Source organism: Eublepharis macularius, chromosome 4 (assembly GCF_028583425.1).
Source record: "Eublepharis macularius isolate TG4126 chromosome 4, MPM_Emac_v1.0, whole genome shotgun sequence".
NCBI classification, from domain to species: Eukaryota; Metazoa; Chordata; class Lepidosauria; order Squamata; family Eublepharidae; genus Eublepharis; species Eublepharis macularius.
The window spans coordinates 167,026,814-167,054,612 of record NC_072793.1 but is presented as its reverse complement, the minus strand read 5'-3'; the positions used below and the strand labels follow the sequence as shown (position 1 = coordinate 167,054,612).

Sequence of the window (27,799 nt, the reverse complement as noted above, 5' to 3'; positions counted from 1 at the left end):
CCACACAGAAGTCCTTTAGCCCCCCCCCCCCCCGTCCTGCCCCTTCGGCTCAGGAGCAGGCAAGGGCCTTACTGGCTGCCACCACTCTGGGCTGGGAGTTCAACTAGGGATGGCCCCCGGCACTCCATTTCCCCCTTCCTAACTGTGCCCCTCTACTGATGAGGGCATCGCCAGGTGGCGTGAGGGCTGAGATACAGTAAGCAAGCTGCTTCATTAAAGCAGAGGCAATCACTACACAGGTGGGGAAACACTTGTGAGAAACAGTTTGACACAGGATTCATTTATAACAAGCAGGGCAACTAACCCATAAAGGAGAAAGCAAGAAAATAATAAATCCTCCTAACGTGGATAACTGACTAGTGTCTATAGTACCTGGTCCTTGCTGGGTCCAACCCACCCTCCCTGGGTGAGGGATCCTCTCCTGCCAGTAACTACTTCTCTGCCACTGAGCTCCTGGGAGAAGAATGCCTGTCCCCTTCAGGTCAGGGAGGGGTTTATATTGTTTCTCCCATGGCCCATCCTCCTCGGTGCCGATTGGTTTTCCTTTTCCTTCCAGTTTCACTTATTCCAATCCTAAAGCTGGGAAGTTTCTTGGGAAATGTAGGCCTGCAGAGGAATTGGCAATGAAGTCTTATCGGAAATTTACTGTAAGGCCTTCTGCTTCATTGAGGCCTACAGACCAGGATCATGACAAAGGGTAATAAGCCACTATCTCCTGCTTGTTGGAAAGGATTTCAGAGTTAAACTGAACATATGAAAACTGATAGATGATATATTTTATAAAGAGAGAATTGTACTATCCAAAGTATGCTTTTTAGCGTGAAAGAGCTCCCTGAACTTGGAAAGTTCATAAAACTCCAGATTCCTGCATCAAAAACTCCAGATTCCAGCATCCCTGCCCTTAGAAAGCTAGTAAATCCAGAAGTACCACACTATTTGCAAAAAGCAGAGGTATTGGAACTGTTATCTTCTTTGCCATGTCGGTTTTCTTCTTCCCTCAGAAGAGGAATCCGTCTCTGCTCAAGAGGAACCCCTCTGTTCACCTCCTGCTGTTTACACGGAACACAATTTTGCAAGAGGTTTGGAGTGACTGTATGGGGTGACTTGATTCGGATCAGAGCCCTTCAGAAGCCGAATGTTCCTCCTCCTGCCTTTGAACTAAGCAATGGAGACCTTGAGAGTGGAGGTGAACATGTCTGTAGAGGAGGGGGCTGTGATGGCTGCAGAGCTGGAAAATGTACCCAACTTCAAATTGTGGGCAGACTTAGAGGGAGCAAAGCCTCCCCACAATCTTCATGTAGAGAGTATTGGAGAGTCACAGATGGCAGCTGCTCCAAAACAGATAAAATGTGAACCAGAGGAAGGGTTGCAGGAACGCTGGGAGGCCCAGTGGCAGGAGTTCCTGAAGACACTGCAGGCCCCTGACTCAGGATGGGGGAACCCACAGATGGCCAAAAAGCCTACCCCATGGGAAGATGCTAAGGCTTTCCTGGCTTCCTTCGAGCAAGTTGCATGGGCATGCCAGTGGCCTTGTGAAAAGTGGGTGACCCTCCTCCTGCCAGCCCTCAATGGGGAAGCCGAGCAGGCCTTCTGCGGCCTCAGTGTCCGAGACAGAGAGGATTATGGGAAGGTGAAAGCCGCCATCTTGCGAAGAGAGGCCCTTGCGAGGGAGAGGCAGCGTCAGCACTTTAGGCAATTCTCCTACCAGGAAGTGGAGGGACCAAGAGCAGTTTATGGCCAACTCTGGGAACTTTGTCATCAGTGGCTGAAAGCTGAGAGACACACCAAGGAGGAGATCTTGGATCTGCTGGTTCTGGAACAGTTCCTGACCGTCCTGCCCCAGGAAATGCAAAACTGGGTCAGAGAACGCAGTCCCGAGACCTGCATCCAGGCAGTGGCCCTGGCAGAGGACTTCCTGTTAAGGCAGATGGACACCAAAAGACTAAAAGAGCAGGTGAGAGGGTTTGAAGATGCTGTTTCAGGGGGGTTCTCTAGACAACTTTTGCATCCTTGGTTTTTTGTGATGTTTGCATTGTTGGAAATTCACTGGTGCCAGCTTGTTTGAAGGGATTAAATATGTCAGAGGCTTGATTTCCCTTGCAGTGTCAGCTGTCTAGGGTCTTTCTTTCTTTTTCTTTCTTTCTTTCTTTCTAGAGTTGCCAGTTTCTGGTTTTGGCACGGATAGTCCAGTAGTTTGGAGAACTGTCCAGGAAAACAGTCCCCCAAATACCAGACACCTGGCCTGGCCCTGGCCCCTTCCCCTCTCCTGTCAGTTGCCCAGCCCAGCAACTTGCAACTGTGCAGCACTGCCACTGGGCCAGGAAAGTGGCCTGCCACTGCAGTCGCCTGGGCAGCTGTCTGTGTTGTCACAACACCTCACCACCTAAGAGCGGCAAGCTACCCTGGGCACCCGGGCAGCCTTCTGTGGCAGTGCAATGCCACCCAAGAACAGCCAGCCAGTCTGGCCAGAAGTGTGGTGGGGGTCAGCGGGATGACGTCACTTCTGACGGTGATGTCATCGTGCTGCCTGGGAGCCTGATGGGAAAGGTGAGTTCTCCTCCGTCTCTCCTTGGGGTCCGGTATTAGGCAGGACCCCATCTGGCAGCCCCCTTTCTACCCAATAGGGACCCAAAGCAGCTTACGTTGTTCTCCTCCATTTTATCCTCACAACTCTCTGAGGTAGTATAGGGTGATTGTGTGTGACTGGGCTAAGGTAACCATGAGCTTCCAGGGCAGAGTGGAGATTCGAACCTAGGGCCCCCAAATTGTATTCTGATGCTCAAACCTCTACACCACATTGTCAAAGTGAACTAGTGGGAGTTTCAAAATCAGGCTGGTCTGGGAAAATGTATCACAGGAGGAATTTGTGGGCACTGGGTAGTTTTAAACATGAGGCTAACCCTTCCTGACTGGCATTGATACTTCCATTTGAGATACTGCAGCCTATGGGGAAGGTAGCTGTGAATTCTTAAATTGTGGGATTCACTGCCAGTAGGTGTAGTGATGGCCGCAAATGCAGATGGCTTTTAAAGGGTTGCACGGAGGAGAATCTCATGGATGTGAATCCACCAATGGCTACTAGATGCAGTAATTAAAGGGAGCCTCCATATTCAGAGGCAGTATACCAGTGCTTGGAGGCAGCATCAGGAAAAGGCCTTGATCTCTATGCCCAGTTTGTTGGCCCTGCAGAGCAACTGGTTGGCATGAAACAGGATGCTAGGCCAAGTAGACCACTGGCATGATTCTGTAGGACTCTTCTTATTAATTTTTTAATTTATTTACATTATTTATAGTCCACCTTTCTCACTGAGACTCAAGGCAGATTATACAGTGTAATTCAATGTGATCAACAGCTGAGATCCAGTAAGCAACACTGTAGGGTATAGATTGCAAAAATCTGAATACCCTTTTCAGTAGTTTGGGGCTTTCCTGACCTCTTCAGGCAGAACATTATACAAAGTGGGGGGCTGCTACAGAGAATGTGTGTGTAGAGGCAGCTGTTGATTTTGCCCATTTGCAGATGGCACCTGGAGAAGGCCCTGTGCAGATGAGCAAGGATGCCGGGGTGGAACATAGGGAGAGAGGCAGTCCTGTACATATGAGGGACCACGGCCATGAAGGGTTTTCTATGTGATAGCCAAAATCTTGAATTGATCCTGGCAACTGCTGGATAGCCAATGGAGTGACTGCAGAATGGGAGTAATATGCACTTACGTTCTTAGGTGTTCTTCTCCCACACCCTAGGTTCTTCCACCCTCCGTTTGGACCCAGCACCTTTTAAGGAATACCAAGCAGGAGCAAGCTGAAGAGGCAACATCACTGGGTAAGGATTCATTGTATATGAATCACTATGTAATGGGAATTCCCTAGCATGGTGCCAAGTAAAGATTGGTTGCCCATGTTCCTGACCTCTTTGGGTAGACCATTCCATAAAGTGGGGCTGCCACAGAGAATACACGTGTACAGGCTGCTGCTGACCTTGCTCATCTGCAGGGCAGCACCTGCAGAAGGCCCTGTTCAGATGAACAAATCTGCCACGACAGAATAGAGGGGGAGAGGTGGTCCCATAGATATGAAGGTTCCAACGCTGTGAAGGGCTTTGTATGCGAGAGATAAAACCTTGAACTGAGCCTGATAACTGATGGGCAGCAAATGGAGTGACTGCAGAAGGAGTGTAATATGCAAGTTCATCGTGTTGTCTTCGGAGCAGCCCCAAATAGGAACTACACATGTGCAAACCTGCACATGCGCAGTTCCCATGTGTGTCTACACAAAAGAACACTCGATGAACAACAGTTACAGGTAAGGGCAACCTTGTTTTCTACCTAGCTTGGCTCCTAATAATAATTGAGCTGCGGCTTTCTGCACCAACTGGAGTCTCCGAGTTGACTTTGAGGGGAGACCTATGTAGAGTGCATTACAATAGTCTAGTCTCAGGGTTAGAATGGCACGGATCCAGGTGGCCAAATCGGCTGTGTCAAAGTAGGGCAGGACACGTGCTGAAAATCAGAAACGGCCACAGGTGGCCCGAAACAGACGGGAGCGCGGACACGTGCGCAACCACGTGTAGTTCTTAACGTGTGTTTTGGCTCTTAGACTGAGTATTTTGAAGGCATTTTTGCAGCTGTGTTAACTTCTTTAGCAGCAGTGCTGGATCCAGTATAAGCCCTAGATGTCATCTGCATGTCGACGGCATCCAGTTCCAAAGCGACAACTGATTTCTCCTAAAAGGCTGAACAAACAAGTGGGATAAGATTGGATCCTGTGGGACTGAACTAGAGGCACCAGTGGTCTGGCTCAGGAGAATGATCTTGCGGCTAGGGCCTTCCAAAGGCTTGAGGGAGGAGGTCGGGGAGGACAGACCTGCCGTGGCTCCTATCTCAGAAGGGAATAGAACTAAGGGAGAGGAGGTGGATTGGGGTGGACCCCATGCTCCTCTCGAGTTCAGTATCGCATACTGTGCCTGGCAGGTGCTTACACACACTCACGAGATTTTTTAAATAATTGTTGAGGACACTTTTCATGTATACATACTAAGAAAGTGTTCAAATGCAACCGTCCCTCAAAGGAAAAATTGAGAAAAGACAAAGTCAGCATTCTTAGGGACAGGAACCAGAAAACAGAAACGATCCCTGGTAAATAGGGACAGGAAAGGTTCATTTTTTCCACCAAAAGCATATTTATTTATTTGTTTGTTTGTTTATACCTAGCTTTTCTCCCCAAAGGAGCTCAAAGTGGCTTTCAACATGGAAAATCACCATATAAATAAACCAGTAGATAGTAAAACAAAGCAGAACAAACAATCCAAGTGCATCTCGGGCTGATACTGGACTTGGAGGCTGGCTTGTCCAAAGATATGGGCTGCAAGCCATGGGGTAAGAGCCCAAAAGCCAGGAACTATTGGTCTTGCCCTTTGGCTCACACCACACCCAAGCTTTATAAGATTGTTTAATTTGGGTTTATTGCCTGCTTTCAGGCTTGTCTGAAAGCCATGGTGTACTTTTTAACTCAATGACTAATTAAACTTGGGAATTCCTGGCTATCGTGTGTAGTGATAGCTACACGCATGGATGGCTTTAAAAGCCGGTTAGACAGCTTAACGGAGGATAGGTTCTAGACTACTAGATCTGGTGAGGAAAGGGAGCCTCTATGTCCAGAAGCAGCCTACCTCTGAATACCAGTGATAGGAGGAAATATCAGGGGAAAGCCTTGTGGCCTTCCAGAACAACAGGTTGGCAGTTGTGTGAATCTGGATGCTGGACTAAATAGACCACTTGTTTGATCCTGCAGGACATTTTTATGTTCTTATGTGTAGCTTCTCTGATTATTTCTGCAGGAGATGAACAGACCTTTGAAGGTAGTATTCAGCAGGACAATCCAGAGCAAGTGGAATCGAGACTTGCATGGCTAGGAGGCAGCCAGGTTTCTCAGTATTATGGTGGAAGTCAATCAGAGAGTGAAAAGGGAGCTACGATGAATAAGGCCCCCTGCATGGCAGAAGGTAAATGTGATCAGACAGAAACATGCCAAAATATCCATCTTTCTGGAAGAAGCTTCCGCTGGAGCTCTGATCTCCGAGTTCACGAGTGTACCCGATCAGGCGGAGCATATAAATGCACCAAGTGTGGGAAAATTTTCAGTCAGAAAGGAGGCCTGAAGAAAAACGAGAGAATTCACTCGGGAGAGAAACCGTTCAAATGCGTGTTGTGTCAGAAAAATTTCACAAACAGCTCCAGCCTCATCATGCATGAGAGAATCCACAAAGGCAAGAAGCCGTACAAGTGCTCTGCGTGTGAGAAGAGCTTCAGCCGCAAGGGGACTCTCATCATACATGAAAAACTCCATGCGGCAGGGAAACTATATAAGTGCTTTGGGTGTCCCAGAAGTTTTGCTGACTGCTCTAACCTTGTTGCCCATGAGCGAATTCACCGAGGAGAGAAACCCTATAAATGTTCCAAGTGTGGGAAGGGTTTCAGTCAGAAAGGAACACTCACGACGCATGAAAAAATGCACTTTGGAGAGGAACCTTTTAAATGTTTGGAATGTGGGAAAAACTTCTGCAGAGCAACAAAACTGAGGGATCATCAGAGAATACACACCGGAGAGAAACCGTATCAGTGTTCGACCTGCCAAAAAAGTTTCACTGACGGTTCCAACCTCAGTAGACATGAGCGAGTTCACACAGGTGAGAAGCAATTTATATGCTCCGAGTGTGGGAAGAGCTTCAATCAGAAGGGAAACTTGCTAATACATGCAAGGATCCACACTGGAGAGAAGCCGTTTAAATGTTCAGAGTGTGGGAAAAGCTTCAGTCAGAAGGGAAACCTTGCAAAGCATGAAAAAACTCATGCAGGAGAAAAATCGTATAAGTGCATTTGACTCTGAACTGCAGTATTCCAGCCTGATCCTGTTCACATTGACTTAGAAGGAAGTTCCTCTCACTTCAGTGGGCTTTATTTTCCATATGAGCTCGGCTGTGCCAGGACAACTGCCTATGAATCAGGAGGGGGCAGCCTTTATGCCATACAGGGAAAGTTCGTTTCTTTTTTTCTGTAAATAAAAAATAAGAAAATTAACCATTTAACCATTTTTAAAACACACACACACACTTAGACTGGAGTTCACTTGACAAAACTACTGTGTAGTAGATTTGGAACAGACAAAAATACTTTTTCACAAAACCCATGTGTGGAAATATATGGAACTCAGTGCCAAGAGATGTGAAGTCCACTAGCTTCAATAGTTTTTAAAAAGAATTGGACAAGTTCATGAAGGGGTAGTTCTGTCAACAGCTGTTAATCATGATAGCTAAAAAGAGCCTCTGTATACTGAAGCAGTCTATATGCCAAGAACTAGAGACAGAGAAAGAATGCTTTAAATAACTCATCCCTTTCTTCCTTCCTTCCATCCATAAGGGCCCCAACCCCCTTTTTGGCCTACGCACACAATGCCATATCTCTTTCTTTCTTCAAATCTCTCCCCAAACCTTAGCCAGTTGCTTTCTATTTTATTTTTGGGGAGATGAGCAGATCTCATAAGCCAAGGTACACTTCACAACATATATGAATCCACCACAGAAACTCACAACCATACGGTAGTTGTGAGTTTCCAGCAGGAACTCCGTTTAAAGCACCACAGGGACTGTAGACAGGGACTAGTGGAGGGGAGGAGGGGCTCTGCCTTGCCTGTACCTTGGAAAAATGGCCCGGGGGGAAGGCAGGAGTCTCTCCTCCCCCCATGCTACGGTCCTGATCCAAATTGGGCCACCACTGGGCATTGTAAGTTCCCACTCAGAGCTCGCTGCTACAGTATGGCTGCAAGTCCCCATGGTGGACTCACACATGTTGCAACGTGTAGTTTGGCCCTACTTGGTAGCTGATATTAGTTTTTCCAATAAGTATTTATTACATGTTTATCCAAAGGAGCTCAGGAGCTTGTACACGGTTCTCTGTCTTTTTATCCTCACAACAATTCTATGAAGTTGGATCACGATGACTAGCAATGTGAGTCTGTAGCAGTAGAAAAGAGCAAGAGTCCAGTAGCACCTATAAGACTAACAAAATTGGTGGTAGGGTATGAGCTTTCACGAGTCAGCGATCTGAAGAAGTGAGCTGTGACTCATGAAAGCTCACACCCTACCACTAATTTTGTTAGTCTTATAGGTGCTACTGGACTCTTGTTCTTTTCTACGAAGTTGGTTAGGCTGAGAGAATATGGCTCACCCAAGGTCACTCAGTGAGCTACATGGTAAAAGCATGGATTCGAACCCAGCTGTCCTCATTCTAACCAGTACACCAGAGTGCTATATGAACTAATTTACAAAAACCATCCCCAAAAGTCAGCTAATGGGATTAGGATGGTTTCCAAATGGGCTTACTTGGATGACTCAGCCAGATAACACTGTTGAAGTCTTGCTGGAGCCTTGGCATAGGGAACTCACTCTGGCAGTTGTGATTGTTCACAGGGTTTTAGGCTCAGGCTTTAGTGTTTTACTGGGAACTTGCAGGAAAGGGGCAAATGGATGAAAACTCTGAATACCAAGTTAGTTTGTCTCCTAGGATGTCCAAGACTGCACTAGAAGAGATTCCATCCAAACACAAGGCCAACTAAAGGGTCAGAACAGTGGGGGGTCCCCAGCTTTATTAAGCCTATTGGTGCTTTTGGAATTAGGGTTGCCAGGTCCCTATACCCTCTCATGGGGAGGGGGGACCTGGTACTTACCTCGTGCTGGCAGTGAGGTCTTCTTTGCGCGCGTGTGCTCCAGCACCTGCACAATGACATCATTCCCAGGAGTGATGTCATCGCACCAGCCATGGGAGAGCTCCTGCAGGGCCAATTCGGCCAATCTGGAGCCCAAATCGGGCCCAAACGAAGTGCAGGAACACTCCCATGGCCAGTGCAATGATATCACTTCCAGGGGTGACGTCATCGTGCCTCCTTGGGAGCATGAGCATGGCGCGTGTTCCTGTTGATAAATGATTATGGGCATCACCTCAAAATGGCTGCCTGGGAAGGTGAAACCTGTCAGAAAGTGGATCCCTGGGGAAATCCGTTCAGCCAAGCACTCCTGTGATGGGGGCAGCTATTTCCAAATGGATATTCCCTTCAGACACAGAGGTGATGTCTCCTACCCTGCTGCAATGAAGTGGAGGTAAGCTGGGGTTGCCAATCTCCAAGTGGGACCTGGAGATCTCAAGAAGTTACACCTGACCTCCGGTTCCCCTGGAGAAAACAATGGCATTGGAGGACAGACTCTATCGCATCTCATCCCTGCTCAGCTCCCTTCCCTGGCTCTGTCCCAAAATCTTTTGGAGTTTCCCAACTTGGATTCAGCAGCTCTAGGATTGGTGCTTAATTTTGGAGAAGAAACAAGGATATCCATCAATGGTTACCACTTTTTGAGATCAGTGCTGTAAGTTAGCATAAGTTAAAACAACTTACGTACTTTATAATGTTTTTGTCTGTGGTTAAGGCATGAAGTTTGAAATATATATATTTGGACAGAATAGACAGAAGTGTTTTAGAGCAATGAAAATATATATGAATAATAAACCACCACTCAGTATGCATTAAAAGCAGTTAAGCAGTGGATAATCAATACAAGCATAAAAACAGAGGTGCAGGGGAAAGGGGGGGGGAGTTTATTCCCTTAACAGAGGTTTGCCAGGAGTGGGTGGGAATGTGCAGTTGAAACTTATCATGGCATAGAGAGAGATATCGTTGCCTGTTATATAACATTGCATTAAGCATCCCTTAAAGGGCAGGATATTTTTTTCCAGGCAGCAACAAACTTGATTGTTCTCAGTTTCAGGTACTGAGTGATATACTGCCTCTGTACCTGGAGGCTCTGTATTTTTCATGAACACTAACAAATCCAAAAGCCACGTATTTATTATCTGTCATTAAGCAAAACCCATAACAACACAACCCAAGCACCTGGAGGCAACAATTCTGCTCTGGCTACCCCGGCCCCCATCAATGACTAGCAATCAGGGCACCAGAACATGGAGGCTTCCTTCAGTTACCAGGATTCATAACCATTAACCAACACATCTTTGGTGTGGGAATAACATTTACTAAACCTGTAGCCATCATCCCATCCTACAGCGGAAAGTTCCGTGAATTAATTCTCGCTGAATACCTGTTCAAGCTTAGCCAGCAATAAAAGATAGGAATCTTAAACCTGGAGGGGGTTATACTGCATAAAATTGCCAGTTGGTATCAATGCATTGAAAATAATCAGTTTTTGTCAATCTCAGCAGCAGACATGGCTTATTGAAAAATTCTTAAAAGGCTTCTCCTCTGCCCGCCCTAAGAGATGGAGAGGCGTGCCCATTGCTGATGTCACATTACCCATTCGGCCAGTCTTCCTCCCTTGAAACGTTTCGGGACTGTCTAGGAAAGAGCACTCTATGGCTTTAACTCTTGGAGCTCTCTCAACGTAGAGAGGTAACAATAAGAAAAACACGCCCAGAGAGCCTGGGAGGAAGAGAAGCCAAGGAAGGCTCGGTGCCGCTCCCCTCTGGGAAGGAAAAGAGCTCAGAAACTGTCTTGCAACGTGGTTATTCTTTTCTTTTTAAAGGAACTTTGGGTGGCACTTCTTAAAAAAGAGACAATGGGGCGGCTATTCAGATCCCTTTGCTAACATTCCTGCAAGGCTTAGATTGCATTGCAGCAGAGTTTATTTTGTGTTTACATATTTCCTAGTGTGTCTGTCGAGGACGACCCGTCACTCCAGGGGTCTAGCGATGAGTATTAGACATCAACTTTTTTGTTAAAATATTAATGATGTCGATTTGAGAGACTTGGGGTGTGAGGAGGACAGAAAATAAGACTTGTGTGAGTGAGAGAGATTTTTTCCTCTGGCTTTTAGAGAAAAAAAATCCAACACTGTGTAGGTGTCCTGTGTGCGTGCTTCTGGGCATAATGGAGAACATAGAGGCAATCATCCTAGTGATCCTGGCTACACACAACCTGGTCCGTCTGCACCTGCACCGCAGTGGCATTGCTGCCCGGGCCCGGAGAACCATGCGACGGGTCATGGCCAACCATATTTCCCTGCTACACCAGCTCCTTCCTGATATTTGTCCGGACAACGAGACCCGGCTGATGGTGGAAGAGCTGAATGCTGGTCCCCATCGTTTCTGGTCTCGCCAGCTCAGCCAGGACTGGTGGGAACGTGTGGTGCTGGAGACTTGGGACCCCAGCCAGTGGCTCCAGAACTTCCGCATGACCAAAGACACCTTCCTAGAACTCTGTGAGGAGCTGCGGCCAGAGCTGCAGCGCCAGACCACCACCATGAGGGCCCCGCTCAGTGTGGAGAAGCGGGTGGGCATTGCCCTCTGGAAACTGGCCACAACTGAGTGCTACCGGTCCGTGGCCAACCACTTTGGGGTTGGACGGTCCACTGTCGGGGAGGTCTTCATCGAGGTGTGCCTAGCCATCGAGAAGTTGCTATTCAAGAAGGTGGTGGCTCTCAAAGACCCGAAAGAGGTAGTTTTGTGTAACAGTGACCTTGAGTATTTTGTATTGTTTGCCAATAATAATAATACAATGTAATTTATTTAGGAATAAATTAATTCCTAATTAATTCCCTCCTCCCGTTCTGTCTGAGGATATGTAAAGGGGGCTCCACAAATAAAAACATCAACAAATAGCTATATCCCAGGGGCCCCCAACACAGTGTTTGTGAGCATCATAGTGTCCACTGATACCTTTCCCGGTGCCTGCCAAGTGTTTTTAGAAAGTGCACAAGGCTTTGTCCAACAGGGATTCTTTTTGGCTATTGGAGATCTGATTGGCTATGCAGATATTTTAAAAGTTGCCTTCAAATCAGTGGCCTACTGGGGACTTTCCCTGAAAGTGAAATGGCCAGTCCACCCCTGAATAAATTTTTATTTAGGAAACACACTTCCCACTTCTCTATTTAAGAATCTACAAAGTGGATTTTTTTTAAAAAAAAGAATCCATAAAAATGAAATCAAATGAATAATGCCTATACAAAGCATAAAGTGACCTAGACATAAATATACATTTTAAAAAATGTATCCATTAATATTGCACTTTCTCCCCAATAGGGACCCAAAGTGGCTTACATTGTTCTCCTCTCCTTTTTTTTATCCTCACAACATCCTTGTGAGGTAGGCAGGTTAGGCTGAGAGAGAGTAACTGGCCCAAGGTCACTCAGTGAGCTTCCATGACAGAGGGGTTTTTTGAACCCAGGTCTCCCAGGTCCTAGTCTGACACTACACAGTGCTGGCAAATGATGCAAGGATAACCATACAGCAGCAAAGATTGTAAACAAGAGAATATCTATAAAAACTCAAAGATAGAATATAATATATAAAAGAAAATCCTTGCAAAACAGCTGCAGATTAAAAATCATAAAGATTTTTTTTAATCAAGGAAGAGTCAGCCTAGTCTCCATGTGATAGGCTGGCATTAAATATGAGTGTGAAAAGGTTGAAGCTCTAGGAAAACAATAGATTGTTAGAAAATGTCTAATTTTGCCATCTTTCCATTTTGAAGGTTATAGAGGGCTTTGCAGAAATGGGGTTTCCTAACTGCGTGGGAGTTATGGACAGGACCCACATCCCCATCATATGCACCGTTCGAAAGGGAACCAGTGTCAGCCAGAAAGGATTTTTCCCCATGTCGATGCAGGGCACTGTGGACCATAGGGGCCGTTTCATCGACATCGAACTCAGCTGGTGTGGAAAAGACAAGGATACCTCCTTCTTTCAAAACCTAGCTCTTTGTGAGGCAATGGACCAACAGTCGTTTGTTCCCGGGAACCCTACGATGACACTTGGTGATGTGGAGATCCCCCCGCTGATCTTGGGCGATGCATCCTATCCTTTGAAGAAGTGGCTCATGAGGCCTTTCACTGGCAACCTCAGCCCTCGCGAGGAGCAGTTCAATTCCCGCCTGAGTGACTGCAAGAAGGTGGCTGAACATGCCTTTGGGCGGCTGAAGGGGCGGTGGAGGTGCTTAGCCACCCGCTTGGAGGTTGCTGAGGAGAACATTATCCCTGTGGTGGTGGGCTCCGTTGTGCTCCACAATATATGTGAGAATCGTGGGCATGCTTTGCTTGATGGGCCTTGGGCCCAGGATGGAGTATGGGACCAAGCTCCTGAAGGGCACTTGAAATACCCTACATCCATAGAGGATGCACGAGATGGGAACTTGGTGCGGGAGGCCCTGGCCAGCTACTTCATGAGTGATTCCTAATTGCCATGGGCCTTGATTGAATCAAGAATTCCATCGTTTCAAATGTGTACTTTAGGTGAAGGCAAACCACTGTTTGTGCTTGGAGAGGAGACACTGGGAAGGTTGCCCACAGGGATGTGAAGTAAATTTTACCATTCTTCAATTCAGTTAATCTACCTAATCTAGTATCTTTTGATCCCACCCTTCCTCCAAGGAGTTTGGGTGGCCTACATGGTCCTTCCCTGATTTCTGTGTGGTTGTCATGGCGACTAGTGCCTCTTGGCCTGGCTTGAAGACAAGTGGCATTTAAAGGTACAGGAGCTGTCCTGCATATAGTTTTCCCCTAGTCCATTGACAATCCTATATGATTAGCTCCCACTGAACTCCTCCTAGGTGTAGGAAGTAGCAACTGTTTTTCACAGGTTAAAGAAAGGCCTTTGAGGAGGGAAGCACTTACAAATGGTCATTTCCTAATTTTAAAAATAAAACCATTTTGCAACTATTTGACTTGAGTTCACATGTTTTTTGAAACCAGATTGGGTGTTTCTGTTAATTCTCCTGGAATCTGCTTTTGTAATGTGTGTTTGTGTGAAAATGATCCTCAACTTCAGGGTCTGGCATCTCCAGTTAAAAGGATCTTCTTTGGGGTGATATGGAAGAACTCAGCCTGAGACCCTGAAGAGCTGCTGCCAGTCAGAGTAGGCAAGACTGATCTTGATAGGGGGAAGGTCAAATTAAGTAGAAGGTATCTGGGTTCATGCAGGGCCTTTCAGGTCCAGAAATACCTGGGCCCCTTCCATTTTTTTGAGGCTCCTGGTATATTAAAAAATGAAGAAATGCTAAAACATTACAAAAATTGTGGTATAACATGAGATGACTACATTTGAGGCCTTCTGTGAATTTGAGGCCTGAGCCAAATGGTCCTCCTGACCCCACCTGACCCCACCCCTCAACTCTGTAATATGCCATGACTTCATCTGGCATTTCTAGTTCTGCTGTTAATAGGAATTATTACTATTTATTATTATAATTTCATGAAAAGCACCACAAAAGCTGTCAAATGTTTAAGGAAAATTGCCTTAAAATGGCAATTCCTTCTGTGAGTCCTTACAAACTCAGCCGAATCTTTTCATTGCTACATATTGTAGACCCTGGATATTCTCACTGCTAGGTTACTCAGAACCGTTCTCAGCAGAATTTGTATGTTGCTTCCATTGACATGCGCTGGGAGTGAATCAGGGCCATGGCCAAGATATGACCAGTGGATAAACTGCCATACATATGCTCAATTAAATCATACATAATTTTTATTTTCTAACATGAAAACAATTTCTGTTCACGAATGAAAACCTTATGTTTAAAAAGAAAAAATGAGAAAAATAGTATTTTAAAAGTATTGGTGCCCTGCAAAACATGGGCGTGCCTCCAGCTTCATCTGTATGAGTTGTATGTGACTTTGTCAGTGTCCCTATCTAAGATTCTGATTGGTGGGTTTTTCAAGATTTTTATTGCCTTTTATTGCCTTATTGCTTTATCCTTAAAAAAAACCATTTTGTGGCTGATCTCCAAGCAACAGAGATCAGTTCCCCTGAAGAGGGTGGACTCTACGATATTATGCTCTACTGAAGTCCCTCCCTTCCTCAAGCCCCACCATCCACAGGCTCTGCCCCAAATTTCCAGAAATTTCCCAAGCAGGATTGGCTATGGCAGGATCAGTGAAGAAATTTAAGTTATTGGTGTTCTTTGTAGATGTCTAAAAGTTTCTAAACTTAAGGGGAAAAAATCTTCTTGTACGTTTTGGACATTAGCAATATTGAGATATGTTACTTGGCTTCAGGATCATATTAAAGGACCACATATTTTTGCTTACAGATTGCAGCTTTGAGAACAGCCATTTCTCAAGAAGGATCAGTGGGAAAAGGGAGCTTTTAAACACTTCCATTGAAAAGGCAACTCCAAACTGTATGGTTGCTAGGAAAGCAAAACATTTAAAGGCAACAAGAATGCATCTGAACATGTGCAGAATGCCTTTTGTTTGTGGGATAGTATTTCTGCTTCGGATTCCACTCTTATAGAGGCTAGTTTTATTATCGTAAATAAAGTCAAGATGGAATCCTTTATTTACTTACTCTGCTTATAGTCTGCTGTTCTCATTGAGACTGAGATGCAAGACAGATTAAACAGGTTAATTACGTACTACAAACACTGAAAAACAAAATTAGAAAACATCGTAATGCAAATTGTATAATATGTAATGATGCAAAAAGAAAATTGCCTAAAACTTTCAGAAATTAAAGTTAGAGAGTGTTCTATTTGCTTTATTTAAAAAATGCCCTTTTGAATAATCCCATTTTACTATAATCCTGTTTGTTTTATAAGAATGTCATTCTGACCAATTCTTCATGAAACCTCTAAGGCTTAAATCAATTTCAGAAGAGTAGCCATGCTAGTAACTGAGGTCTGAATCCTAGAGCGAAGAGGGAAATGCATAGAGGTAGAGAAAAGATCTCATTTCAGGTTCTCATTTGAATGCTATCCAATGCCAGGAAGAAGCATAATAGAGACAGGGCAAACCTCCCTCTCCAAATCTCTGTCTCATTTCTTTGCACTCAGTAGCATAATCAATTGGGAACCAGAGGTGTTGCATCAATGTAGCTGCATTTTATATGAGCTCTAGAGAAAAATGAGAGCAGGGCTGTGTTAAAGGGATGATTCCTTCCTGTCTTGGCTCCTCCCTGCTGTGAAATTGCATGTTTTGGATTATCTAGTCTGGCCATCAGCTCTGGTGGCTGTAAAGAACAGGTGAGCACAACCAGCATTTGCCAGATGCCGTGGCTGCATTTAATAGTTTGTCATTTACTCTGGAGAAAGGCAAGAGGATTGTTGTAGTAGCGTAAAAATTCTACCAGGTTTATTGTGGCAGAAACCTTCATGGACATTGTCAAATGCATGAAATGCCAGCAGAAATAAATATCTGGGCATAGAGGAAAATAATACAGTGGAACCGAAGGGCCATGAAAAGCAAGGGGTACAATTTGCAACATTTCTGTGTAAACCTCAGACCACCATTTGTAACCAGGGTAACAGTACAAACTCTCTATGTCTATTCGTGTTTGTTTATATAACCCGCTGGGAGCATGCTACAAGCCTCCGATGAAGCAAGCTCCAATCTGTGAAAAATTCTGCCACAATAGATCTGTTACTATTTAATGCCACAACACAAGAGTCTTCATTGTTTGCACTACAAAAAGAATAGCACAGCTACCCTTATGGAATTTGTGCCCCGCCCCCCATTCTGGGTCTTCTCGAAAGTTTCCAAGAGTGGGGGGAGGCTTGTACATCAAGAACTAGAAAGCAAGCGAGCTGTTGTCAGCTACTGGTGCAAGCTTTTAGGCAGCTCAAAGTTGTTTTGCAGGTAGGATGTTCAAGGAACAAAAGAGACTGGGAAATAGGGAGATATGCAGAAATTTAGCCTACTTATTTTTCTTGCATCTGACCGAAAAGGTAGCATGGCTTCATGAAACATAGTGGAATTAAAAAAAAATATGACTGGCGGAAGCCAGGTTCAAATAGCCAGCTCAAGGTTGACTCAGCCTTCCATCCTCCTGAGGTCGGTAAAATGAGTACCCAGGTTCCTGGGGATAAAGTGTAGAGGACTGGGGACGGCAATGGCAAACCACCCCATAAGTCTGCCAAGAAAACGTTGTGATGCGACGTTCCCCCGTGGGTCAGTAATGACTCAGTGTTTGCACAGATTACCTTTTCCTTTTTAACCTCTCTCTGATATACCCAAAGACTGACTGAAAACCTTTTCCTGTGTTCTTAGAGTAAAACTACACTTCACCCCCTAGGGTACAGCTACCATCCAGTCTGAGCACACTTCACTCATCCATCCACCCCTCCTCCTTTCTTTCTTTAGAGGCCTGCATTGAAACCTAGAGTAACAAATACTAACCCTCCCCTCATAAATGCTCAGACATAAAACACACTGACTTATTTACATGACAAATATTACAGAGGAAAACAGATGAATCTGTGCAGGGAGTTCCAAAGTTTGGCCCCTCAGCCGAGAAGGACGTTTCTTGGGTTGCTGCCCATCTAGCCTCAGGTGGCAGGGGCACCCAAAGCAGAGCCTGAGAAGATGACAGGAGGGGATGAGTACATTCGTCTGGGAGAAGGTGGTCCTTATGATCCCTGCCTCTCATCTCAGAGCTGTCCCATCCTTCAGAATAACGTGTAGTTAGAGACTGAAAGGGTGCTTCTGGGTCCCAGGTCAGGCCAAAGAAAGCTCCCTTAATGACTGTGCCCTCTAATTGGACTTCCATCCCCAGATTATGAATCAGGTTTTTTCCTTTATTCCAACAGGAGGTGTGGGTGAGACTCACAATGAGGAGGAACAAAACACTTGTTCCTTGGAAATAATCCAGGACCCATTGGTGGAAAAGAACACCAGGAATCAACATGAACCAAAGAGGCAACAGAGTAGGAAAACAGCACCAGAACAGAGGACCACATCTGTAGTTACTGAGGGCAAGAACCTTCATGAAGTGTTCATCCCTTCAAAAACACAGAAGGAAAGGAGAATGTATAAGGGTCTCCTATGTGAAAAGAGGTTTTATAATAAATTAAAATGGGAAGACCAACAAAGACTCCACACAGGAGAGAAACCTTATAAATGCCTGGAGTTTGGAAAGAGCCTCCATGTCAGTAATTCTCTTATGAAACATCAGAGAATTCACACAGGAGAGAAACATAATAAATGTCTGGAGTGTGGAAAGAGCTTTTGTGACAGTAGTGCACTTACAGGACATCAGAGAATTCACACGGGAGAAACCTTATAAATGCTTGTAACGTGGAAAGGGCTTCTCTGATAGTGGTAAATTTACTAGACACCAGAGAACTCACACAGGAGAAAAACCCCTATAAATGCTGGGAGTGGGGAAAGCGTTTTTGTCAATGTGGCCAACATGAAAGAATTCACATGGGAGAAACCTTATAAATGCTGGGAATGTGGAAAGAGCTTCTGTTACAGCAGAGTTCTCATTCAACTTCAGAGAATTCACACAGGGGAGAAACCTTATAAATGCTTGGGGTGTGGAAAGAGCTTCCGTGTCAGTGGTCTGCTTTGTATTCATCAGAGAATTCCCATGGGAGAAACTAAATGCTTGCAGTGTGGAAAGAACTTCCAACAATGTGGCCATGTTACTGAACATGCAAGAATTCACACAGGAGCGAAACCTTACAAATGCCTGGAGTGTGGAAAGAGTTTCCATGTTATTAATGCACTTATGAAACATCAGAGAATTCACACAAGAGAAACCTTATAATTGTTGGGAATATGGAAAGAGCTTTCATATTCATAGCGACTTTGCAAAAGAATTCATGCCAGAAAAAAAACCTTACACATGCCTGGAATGTGGAAAGAGCTTCCCTTTTAGTAGCCAACTTATTAAACATTGGAAAATTCACAGGAGAGAAAACATATGAGTGCTTGGAGTGTGGAAAGAGCTTTATTGTTTGTGTTAAGCTTTCTATACATTAAAGAAGTCACACTGGAGAGAATCTTTAGAAAGGCTTGAAGTGCATAAAGAGGTTCTATTTTGTGGTAACTGCTAGACAGCAGAGAACACACAGAGGAGAGAAACCCGAATTGTTCAGTGCAGGAAGAACTTCAGTTGTATTTCAGGCCTTACTTTCATTATAGAATTCAGATCTGGAGTGAAGGTAGCTCTAGAAATGTTTGGAATGTGGAAAAACTTCAGGAACGGAATTGAAATTTTTAATATTATTATGGAATTCACATGGGGATGTATAGAAGACATGTCCTACCATTCCTTCAGAGGAATAGCTGTGTTAGTCTGCAGTTGCAAAATAGCAAAGTGTCCAGTAGCACCTTTAAGACGAACCAACTTTATTGTAGCATAAGCTTTCGAGAACTATAGCTCTCTTTGTCAGATGTGTGGGGCGAGATCTGTTCGTATCTTAATGAGGTTAATGGATTTCCTCTCCATTTGGCTTAATGCGGTGCTTTCCGTGGTCATAGATCCAGAGGAGTAGCCATGTTAGTCTATAGTTGCAAAAAGAATATAATATATAAAATAAAATCCTTGCAAAACAGCTGCAGATTAAAAATCATAAAGATTTTTTTTAATCAAGGAAGAGTCAGCCTAGTCTCCGTGTGATAGGATGGCATTAAATATAAGTGTAAAAAGGTTGAAGCTCTAGGAAAACAATGGATTGTTAGAAAACGTCTAATTTTGCCATCTTTCCATTTTGAAGGTTATAGAGGGTTTTGCAGAAATGGGGTTTCCTAACTGCGTGGGAGTTATGAACAAGACCCACATCCCCATCATATGCACTGTTCGAAAGGGAACCAGTGTCAGCCAGAAAGGATTTCCCCCCATGTTTTAGGTTTTAATTCTGTTTTATTTATAAGTCTCTTTAGGCAGGGTCCCTGTAGAGGCAGCAGAGAAAATGTCAAAGATTAAATCTTTCAAAGATTAAAATGTCAAAGATTAAAAAATACACAGATCAAATCCCCCCATTGTATGCCCATAATCTTCAGATATTCTGCCTCTAAACATGGAAATTCTATTTAGTTATGTCTACCTGTGGTTTGTTCTGTCCCCTTTTAAAGCCATCTTTGCTAATGGTTGTGGATATTTAGGTTAGGAATACATAATGCAGACTACAGGCACCACAGTTAGATTTTAATCAAAACTTGACAGAAATGATAAAGACAATTGAACACATAAATCCCAACAATCAGCAATCAATGTAAGGTATTAATAACTCTTCTGTATTTGGATGTACAATTTGAAAATCACAAAAAGAGTTCTTTTTTAAATTACTTGGCCATTTTTTTTAAAAAAAGTAAAGACAATCTAGCTGCCAGTTCACATTTACACAGAAAAGGGGGTCCTGACTGAGATACCTCATTTTCAGTGTGTAAGGCAAGATTGCTCCCCTCCCCCCGCAAGTACAACACCCAGCACAACACAGCCAAAAATGAGCACTTCAGATTTGTTCCAGTGAAATCAACAAGACTTCAAAAGGTGTTTTAGTTTCCTTTCTGCCCCCATTGAAGCCAAAGGAAATTAAGAAGTTCTGGATTATACTAATGATCTTTTTACCAATCTCCCAAAAAATGTGTGCGGAGGCAATGTCCCGCTCTAACAGCCATTTGCCCCAAATAACATGCAGACTCCTCCATAGAAGCTGTCAGAAACCACTCTTTCCCTAACCACAAAGTCCCATGCAGAAAAAAAATCAAGGCAGGCAGAAGTTGTAGGGAAGCTGCTCCCTCAGAATAAACACTTATCTGATTTCTTTCTTGCATCCAATTGTATTTTTAGGATAATCACCTTAGAGAGCGTCATGAGCAAAACACGGATTCCTTCCCCAAGGATCTTACATGTTGATTTCAAAAAGCAAGGGAGAAGCAAACAGACAGAGTAGCTAACAAAACAAGGAGTTCAGCTTGATATATGTGGTCCACCCCCCTCTCCATTTCATCCTGATAATGTTCAAGAGAGACTGGCCCAAGGTCAACCAGACAGCACCATGGCTAGCCACTATCCTACCACCTCACAACAACCAATTCTAACTCAAGCTTTTCTCACAATCTGAACATTTGTATGGTTTTTGCCCTGCGTGATCACTCATGGGTGCAAGAAGATTGGGTCTTCTCACAAAGTTCCGCCCACAGTCCGAGCACTGATACGGCTGAACGCCCGTGTGGACACTCTGATGGGTGAGGAGGTGCGAGCTATTTCGAAAACGCTTCCTGCAGATTGAGCACTCAAACAGTTTTTCCTCCGCACAGTTTCTTGCACGTACCACCAGATCCGAGCTCAGATAGTGGCTTCTTAAGCATTCGGTACATTTTGATACCTTCTCTCCAATACGGTCGCTCTGATCGGATCGCTGCCAGAATACTCTCCCGCATTCTGAGCAAGTACAAGGGTCCTCTCCTGCATGGATTTTCTGATGTCGAAGAAGAACAGAATTTGAGGTGAAGCTTTTCCCACAGTCTGAACAGCTGTAAGGTTTCTGCCCAGTGTGGATTCTCACATGCACAAGGAGATTGGATCTCCGGTCAAAGGCTCTCCCACAGTCTGAACATCTGTAAGGCTTCTCTCCCGTGTGGATTCTTTCATGCAGCACCAAGTGAGAGCTCCACCGGAAGCTTTTGTCACAGTAGGAGCATTTATATGGTTTCTCTCCCGTATGGGTCCTCTCATGCGATTTAAGATTTGGGACATTTCTGAAGTTTTTCCCACACACTAAGCATTTATACGGTTTTTCTCCTGTATGGATTCTCTCATGAATAATCAGACTCTGCCGCTGGCTAAAACTTTTCCCACAGTGGGAGCATTTATGCTGTTTTTCTCCCGTATGAACTTTCTGATGTGCAATCCGTTGCAAGCTGTTCCGGAAGGTTTTTCCACAGACTGAGCATTCAAAAGGCTTCTCTTTGTGCATCCGGACATGCGCAACCAGTTCTGAGCTGATTTCAAACGTTTTCCCGCAGGCAAAGCATGCAAACGCCTCCTCTGCCGCATGGGTTCGTTCATGTTCTACAAGGTCTGACTTTTGACTGAAGCTTTTCCCACAGTACGAACACAATGCTGTGTGGATTCTCTCATGAGACATGAAGTGAGAACTCCAACTGAAACATTTCCCACAGTGCGAGCATTTGTATGGTTTCTCTCCCGTGTGGATTCTCTGATGGACTTTGAGACCCGAAATGTTTGTGAAGTTTTTCCCACACACAGCACATTTGTAAGGTTTCTCTCCTGTGTGAGTCCTCTGGTGTTTAAGGAGGTCTGATCTCTGACTGCAACTTTTCCCACACTCTGAGCAGGTATAGGGCTTCTCACCAGCAGGTATTCCCTCTTGAGAGTTCCACCCAAAGGTATTCCCACAATGTGTGCACTTATGCGGCTTCTGCCCCGTGTGGGTTCTCTCACTTTCTCCACAGTGGGCACATTTATACAGTTTCTCCCCGACGTGAGTTCTCTCATGTGACACAAGATCAGAACTGCTACCAAAACTTTCACCACAATGCCAACACTTATATGGTTTCTCTTCCATGTGAATGCTCTCGCTGGAAGGAAGGTGTGAGTTCTGAGTCAAGCTTTCTTCGCACATTTCGTCTTTCACTTTATCTCCCCACTGCTGGACTGCGGCTTGATCAAGATCGTGGCAAGTGCCTTCATTAAATACAGACCAAGTCACCTCCTTCTCATTATCATTTCCATTCTGCCTCTCTGCCCTGCACTGATTCTCATCACCTTCTCCAGCACACAGGGAATGGTTCTCTTTGGCTGTTTCCAAAGACACTGTCTGTTGTTCCTCTTGCTCAGGGCTTTCCAGAAAGGGCTTTTGCTCCTCGTTTTCATTCAGCCACCCATCACCTGCTGAAGGAAAAGGGGAAAATCCAGAAGTAAATCTAAATGATATTACTCGAGACTAGAGAATTAAAGTAATATTGGCATGCTGGTCAAAATCAATCGGTTGCAGATTGTCAACTGAACGATCAGTGGAGTGCCTATTATTTGACAAAGGTGAAACATTGCTGAATGTGACCGGTCAGTAGCAGCTTCCCTTAGCCTAATATTATTTATGTTATTTATATTAGTCCACCTTTCTCACTGAAGGCAGATTACATAGTGTAAGATCAAAACAGACAACAGGATTGGACATCCAACGAACAATGCTAATATAGATTGACAGCTACAGCTGAAGTGGCTTCCATTACAGCACAGTGCTTGAAAAATATACTGTTCCTGGCAGCGTTGCTAGCTTTCCATGACATCATAGCACATCAGCCAATGGCTAGACAAGCTTGCAGACAGGCAGTAGGCAGTGAAGATCCAGGTTTTAATCCATCTGTAGACATTTCAGAAATATATAATTTCCGCAATTGTCCATTAACAATTGATATTTAGAAGAGGGCCTATTCATTTCAAGGGAACAATATAGCTGGAACCAGAACTGCTCCAGGAGTTCTGTAAGACAGACCCTGCCTGATAAAGTCATACCTGAAAAATCTGCACTTCCATCAACACACTGCTCAGCTTCCATAAAATGCTGTTTCTTCGCCGTGCCTGGTACTGTCTGACTTGTCCTAGGTAGATTTATAACCATATCTTCTGATGATCTCTTAATCTGGAGAGGAAAAGCAATTAAAAATGAAATCAGGAAGTAGACAAAGAACTATGTTGACAGAAAGGGGGACCTAGGGAAAGCTCCCCAAAACATAGTAGTATGAATATCTCTAGCTGCTGAACAATTTGGAAATATAAATTTAACCATCTTGGGGGTAATTCATTGGCCTAGGCTGGGTATGAGGGTCACAGCATGTGACAGAGGACTTGGCTTTAAGTTTCCTGTGGGTGATTGGTGGTGGTGGGAGCAGGGACTGTACACTGCAGAAAGGCTATGATGCAGTGTAGAACATACGTTTTGTATGCAGAATTCCGCATGGCATACCAGTTAGAGTGCCGGACTAGCACCTTGAACAACCAACTTCAAATCCCTGCTGTGTCATGGAAGTTTACTGGGTGGCTCTGGGCCTGTGACAATCTCTAACCTACTTCACAGGGTTGTTGCTGATAAAAGACTAAAGTGGGGGGAGAGGCGAAAGATGCAATAAGCCACTCTGGGTCTTGACTAAAGTGGAATATAATTTTTCAGCCTCACAACATCCTTCTGAGGTAGCAATGTCAGCCCAACCGCCAAGTTGCCCCATGAGGATTTTGTCTGAGCAGGGATTTCGTCAAATCTAAGCCCAGCATGCTAACAGCTGTATCACACCATCTTAGTTATAATATGTCCACATACTGTGCCCCCCTCCCCGATTTATTTGTGTCCTGCCAAACAACAAATAGACTCACATAGTTCAACAAGGACTAAACACAACTATGGCTGAAGGGTGAACAGTTTTTCAACCAGCTCCCATCAAAATTTCATGAGGTCTGTAGCTAGAAATTTTTGGCAACGTGACCCGAGGGTGGTGGGATAGGAGATCACAGCAAAACATAGGAATTCATAAAATTTAAGAACAAGGGCCCAGTGCTTATCCATTATTTCATTTCCCTTTACATTCATTGCCCAGCACAGTGGGAGACAGGAACAGCTCTGTTTCTTATTGAGCAATTAGGCAAAATGGTGTTTATAGATGTTTCCTTATATCTCTAGAAGTAAAGGAACTAAAGCCTTGACCTGGATAGCCCAGACAAGCTCAATCTGATCAGATCTCAGAAGCTAAGCAGGGTCGGCCTTGGTTAGTAATTAGATGAGAGACCTCCAACAAAAATCAGGGTTGCAAGCCAGGCAATGGCAAGCCACCTCTGTTAGTCTCTTGCCATGAAAACTCCACTGGGGTTGCTATACATCATCTATGACTTGATACTAGCCCTCTCCACCACCAAAGGGACTAAAGACTTTAAAAAGAAAATGAAAGGGCTTGAATATCTATGAAGGATCCAGATTCCCCCGTGGCCGTGCTATATAACCAAAAACCAGCTAAATTCAACAACCTTCCTGATGTACTTGACAGAACTGAATTAACCAGGATTTTTGTTCACATGAACATTTTATACCACCATTATTTCCCAACAACCCTGTGTGTTAGAGCCTCATTGACTATTATACAAAACCCAAAATTGATTGCTCTAATTTTGTACTTCACTTTTCACTTTATTTTTGTTTGTTAGTTTTTCCCTTTGGGTTTTTTAGTTCCTGCAGGAGCACCTCATTCTTTGGGGATGTGTGCTTTCTTCTCACCTGCTGTTTCCATCCTTTGGGACCTTGCGGCACTTTAAGGAAATCCTCCGCCAGAGTCACTGCCTGGATGCAGTTCTCTGGACTGCTTTCTCTGACCCAGTTCTGCATCTTTGGGGGCAGGATGGCCAGAAACTGCTCCAGGATCAGCAACTCCAAGATCTGCTCCTTGGTGTGCCTCTCCGGCCTGAGCCACTGGCAGCAAAGCTCCTGCAGCTGCCGGCAAGTCCCTCGAGGCCCACTGGCTTCTTGATAGCACAGCTTCCTGAAGCGCTGGCGCCATATCTCCACCCCAACGGTAACTCCAGTCCGGACTCTCTCCTTCTTCTTCCCACAGCTCATGGCTTCAACATCCTGCTTTATTTCTCCAGCGGGAATCGGTTGGAGTTGAGAAGCCCACAGTCCACCAGGCCACTTGCTGGTTTCTGTCACTCCCTCAGAAGGCATGCGAGACGTCTGACAATCATTCCACTGCCTTCGTTCAGGCAGCTGTGGGCTGTCCCCGCCAGAAGAAGGAATCTGAAGTGTCTTCAGGAATTCTTGCAACTGGGCATCCCAGTTTTGAGACAGCTCTTCATCTGGCTCTTGTTTCACTGGCTGTGGCGATTCCCCAGAGAGAACCTCGCAGGCACTCCCTATTTTGAGTTGATCTGCTTTTTCTGCTTCTTCCCTTGGTACAAGACCTGCTGAGTCTTGTTCCTCCATTTTGATTTTTGGCTCTATCCCCTGCTTTAGCAATTCCCAAGTAATTGCTGTCTCTTGGGCTGCAGCCATTTCCTTCCACAAGAGACAGTCCTGTCTCACTCATGCATGGACACACACACCCTCTCACTGCCACCACAGTGCTCACCACCCTTGTGGACCACCTCAGCTCTCTCACGGTACCCAGGAAGTTTCATCAGGATGAGACACCAATCCAACGAAGCTGGTGGGATCTTCCAAACCAGATAGTGACACAGCGCAGCTCGTTAAAAAATGGTGGGACCCGATGATACTTCTCGATAGTACTACGCTCTTCTGTGGCCAGGGGGGGGAAAAGGAGACAAAGGAAAACCAAAACAGATATAATTAGTTGGAGTGAAGGTTCAAACATCTGGTCAACCCCAAGATCTAGTAATGTGTGATGATACAACAACAGCCAGCTTAGATAACTTTAAAGGGGGATTAGATAAATTTATTCGAGTCCCATAGCTAAAGGTGGCTAAATGGAACCTCCAGTTTCAGAGGCAGTGTACACCTCAGCATCAGTAGCTGGGAGACCTGAGGCCTTTCATACCCTGCTTGGGGCTTTCTAGAAGCCCCTAGGTGACCACTGTAGGAAATAGCAGAGTCCAGTAGCACCTTTAAGACTAACCAACTTTATTGTAGCATAAGCTTTCGAGAGCCACAGCTCTCTTTGTCAAGGTGCTACTGAACTCTTTGCTATTTTGCTACGGCAGACTAACATGGCTAACTCCTTTGGAACTGTGGGAAACGGGATCTTGGGCACTGACGCAATCTAGCAGAGGTCTTCCAATGCTTTTGATCAATGTCAATATTACATTTAGTTCAAAACTGCAAAATCTGTTAAAATGCGAAATGGAATTATTGTAAGCATGCCTAACATTGCAGCAAACAGCTTGCTGTATTGTCGAAGGCTTTCACGGCTGGAGAACGATGGTTGTTGGGGGTTTTCCGGGCTGTATTGCCGTGGTCTTGGCATTGTAGTTCCTGACGTTTCGCCAGCAGCTGTGGCTGGCATCTTCAGAGGTGTAGCACCAAAAGACAGAGATCTCTCAGTGTCACAGTGTGGAAACTGTGCCACACTGTGACACTGAGAGATCTCTGTCTTTTGGTGCTACACCTCTGAAGATGCCAGCCACAGCTGCTGGCGAAACGTCAGGAACTACAATGCCAAGACCACGGCAATACAGCCCGGAAAACCCCCAACAACCAAACAGCTTGCTGTCTGCATCTCTTTATTAATTTAATAGGCAAACATGGAAATATCGAGACCCATATATATATATATATATCTGAAGACCCATATATATATAATTGCCAGGGAATAGTAAATCAAGCGATGTAAAATTGCAGCCTGCAATTTTGATAGCCGCTCACCCATTAAAGAGAATATTTCACCTGCTCTGCAATTCTACGCAAGCCTCCTACCAGAATCTGGGGTCATGAAAATAAAAGCCACCCGGCTGCATATGCAGAATCTTCCCTTCTTCCAAATGCTCTTTCCACTCACCGGCTCTTTGCATCACTTGCCGGCAACCCCAGGTACTAGCAACCTCTCACCAGCTGCAAATTGCAATATATATATACAAACAACTGCCTACCCAAAAAGGACAGGAAGGAACCTTTATTTTTTCCACCTTTCCTTCCCACGTGTCCGCTCTAGGACTCAGAGCCCTGTTGCTTTAACCCCTTCGTTGTAATCAGCCTCCGCGCCATCTCACTCCGGAGGGGGAGCAGCAAACAAAAAAGCGGAATGCGGTAGAGCCTTGAAAACTCACGTGTTTCACTCTAGTACAAGGGACTCTTCCCCACAACAAAAACTAACTCTTAACTAGGGGTCGGTAACCTTTATGTATTTAATGAGAGTTACTTCGGAGTTTTTTCTCTCTCTAATTTCTCATCGTTCCATTGCTTTTTTAAAAGCTCCATCTCACTGTATATTGGAGCCTGTTTAGAAAGCCAGCAGCCATTTGCCCTCAAGCGGTCTCTGTGATTGTGGGGCTCTGGGCAAAAGTAAAGGATAGGGCCCCAGAATCACTGGTACCGCTACCTCGTGTAGCGTTGCCAACCTCCAGGA

At 44.9% G+C, this 27,799-nt stretch overlaps 3 protein-coding genes across 5 annotated transcripts; 2 read left to right on the top strand and 1 right to left on the bottom strand.

Moving 5' to 3' along the window:
* The first annotated feature begins 352 nt into the window (after window positions 1-352).
* LOC129329387 (zinc finger and SCAN domain-containing protein 20-like) lies at window positions 353-7,024 on the top strand. Its single transcript, XM_054978938.1, has 3 exons — window positions 353-1,954; window positions 3,745-3,823; window positions 5,837-7,024. Exons 1-3 carry the CDS (start codon window positions 1,166-1,168, stop codon window positions 6,877-6,879), a joined length of 1,911 nt encoding a protein of 636 aa, XP_054834913.1. The 5' UTR covers window positions 353-1,165; the 3' UTR covers window positions 6,880-7,024.
* Window positions 7,025-10,494: 3,470 nt separating this feature from the next.
* On the top strand, window positions 10,495-13,690 carry LOC129329411 (uncharacterized). Of its 2 annotated transcripts, none has more exons than XM_054978977.1 (3): window positions 10,495-10,558; window positions 10,874-11,493; window positions 12,529-13,690. In XM_054978977.1, the coding sequence occupies exons 2-3, from the start codon at window positions 10,927-10,929 to the stop codon at window positions 13,228-13,230; spliced, it is 1,269 nt and encodes a 422-aa protein (XP_054834952.1). In that variant the 5' UTR covers window positions 10,495-10,558; window positions 10,874-10,926; the 3' UTR covers window positions 13,231-13,690. The 2 variants fall into 2 exon arrangements, with proteins under 2 accessions (XP_054834952.1, XP_054834953.1); XM_054978978.1 differs by having other exon boundaries at window positions 10,538-10,561.
* A 6,216-nt stretch (window positions 13,691-19,906) lies between these two features.
* LOC129329365 (zinc finger and SCAN domain-containing protein 2-like) lies at window positions 19,907-27,319 on the bottom strand. Of its 2 annotated transcripts, none has more exons than XM_054978904.1 (4): window positions 27,233-27,319; window positions 25,003-26,016; window positions 23,256-23,382; window positions 19,907-22,631 (listed from the first exon to the last, which is right to left on the bottom strand). In XM_054978904.1, exons 2-4 carry the CDS (start codon window positions 25,771-25,773, stop codon window positions 20,812-20,814), a joined length of 2,718 nt encoding a protein of 905 aa, XP_054834879.1. In that variant the 5' UTR covers window positions 25,774-26,016; window positions 27,233-27,319; the 3' UTR covers window positions 19,907-20,811. The 2 variants fall into 2 exon arrangements, with proteins under 2 accessions (XP_054834879.1, XP_054834880.1); XM_054978905.1 differs by having other exon boundaries at window positions 19,907-22,628.
* Window positions 27,320-27,799: the final 480 nt, after the last annotated feature.

Coding starts and splice junctions, on each gene's coding strand:
- LOC129329411 (XM_054978977.1), top strand. CDS start 10,927: ATGGAGAACATAGAGGCAATCATCCTAGTGATCCTGGCTACACACAAC. Junction 11,494..12,528: donor CTCTCAAAGACCCGAAAGAG/GTAGTTTTGTGT, acceptor TCCATTTTGAAG/GTTATAGAGGGCTTTGCAGA.
- LOC129329387 (XM_054978938.1), top strand. CDS start 1,166: ATGGAGACCTTGAGAGTGGAGGTGAACATGTCTGTAGAGGAGGGGGCT. Junction 1,955..3,744: donor CCAAAAGACTAAAAGAGCAG/GTGAGAGGGTTT, acceptor CCCACACCCTAG/GTTCTTCCACCCTCCGTTTG. Junction 3,824..5,836: donor TGAAGAGGCAACATCACTGG/GTAAGGATTCAT, acceptor TTATTTCTGCAG/GAGATGAACAGACCTTTGAA.
- LOC129329365 (XM_054978904.1), bottom strand. CDS start 25,773: ATGGCTGCAGCCCAAGAGACAGCAATTACTTGGGAATTGCTAAAGCAG. Junction 23,383..25,002: donor CCAAAGGATGGAAACAGCAG/GTGAGAAGAAAG, acceptor TTTCCTCTCCAG/ATTAAGAGATCATCAGAAGA. Junction 22,632..23,255: donor TGGAAGTGCAGATTTTTCAG/GTATGACTTTAT, acceptor CTTTTCCTTCAG/CAGGTGATGGGTGGCTGAAT.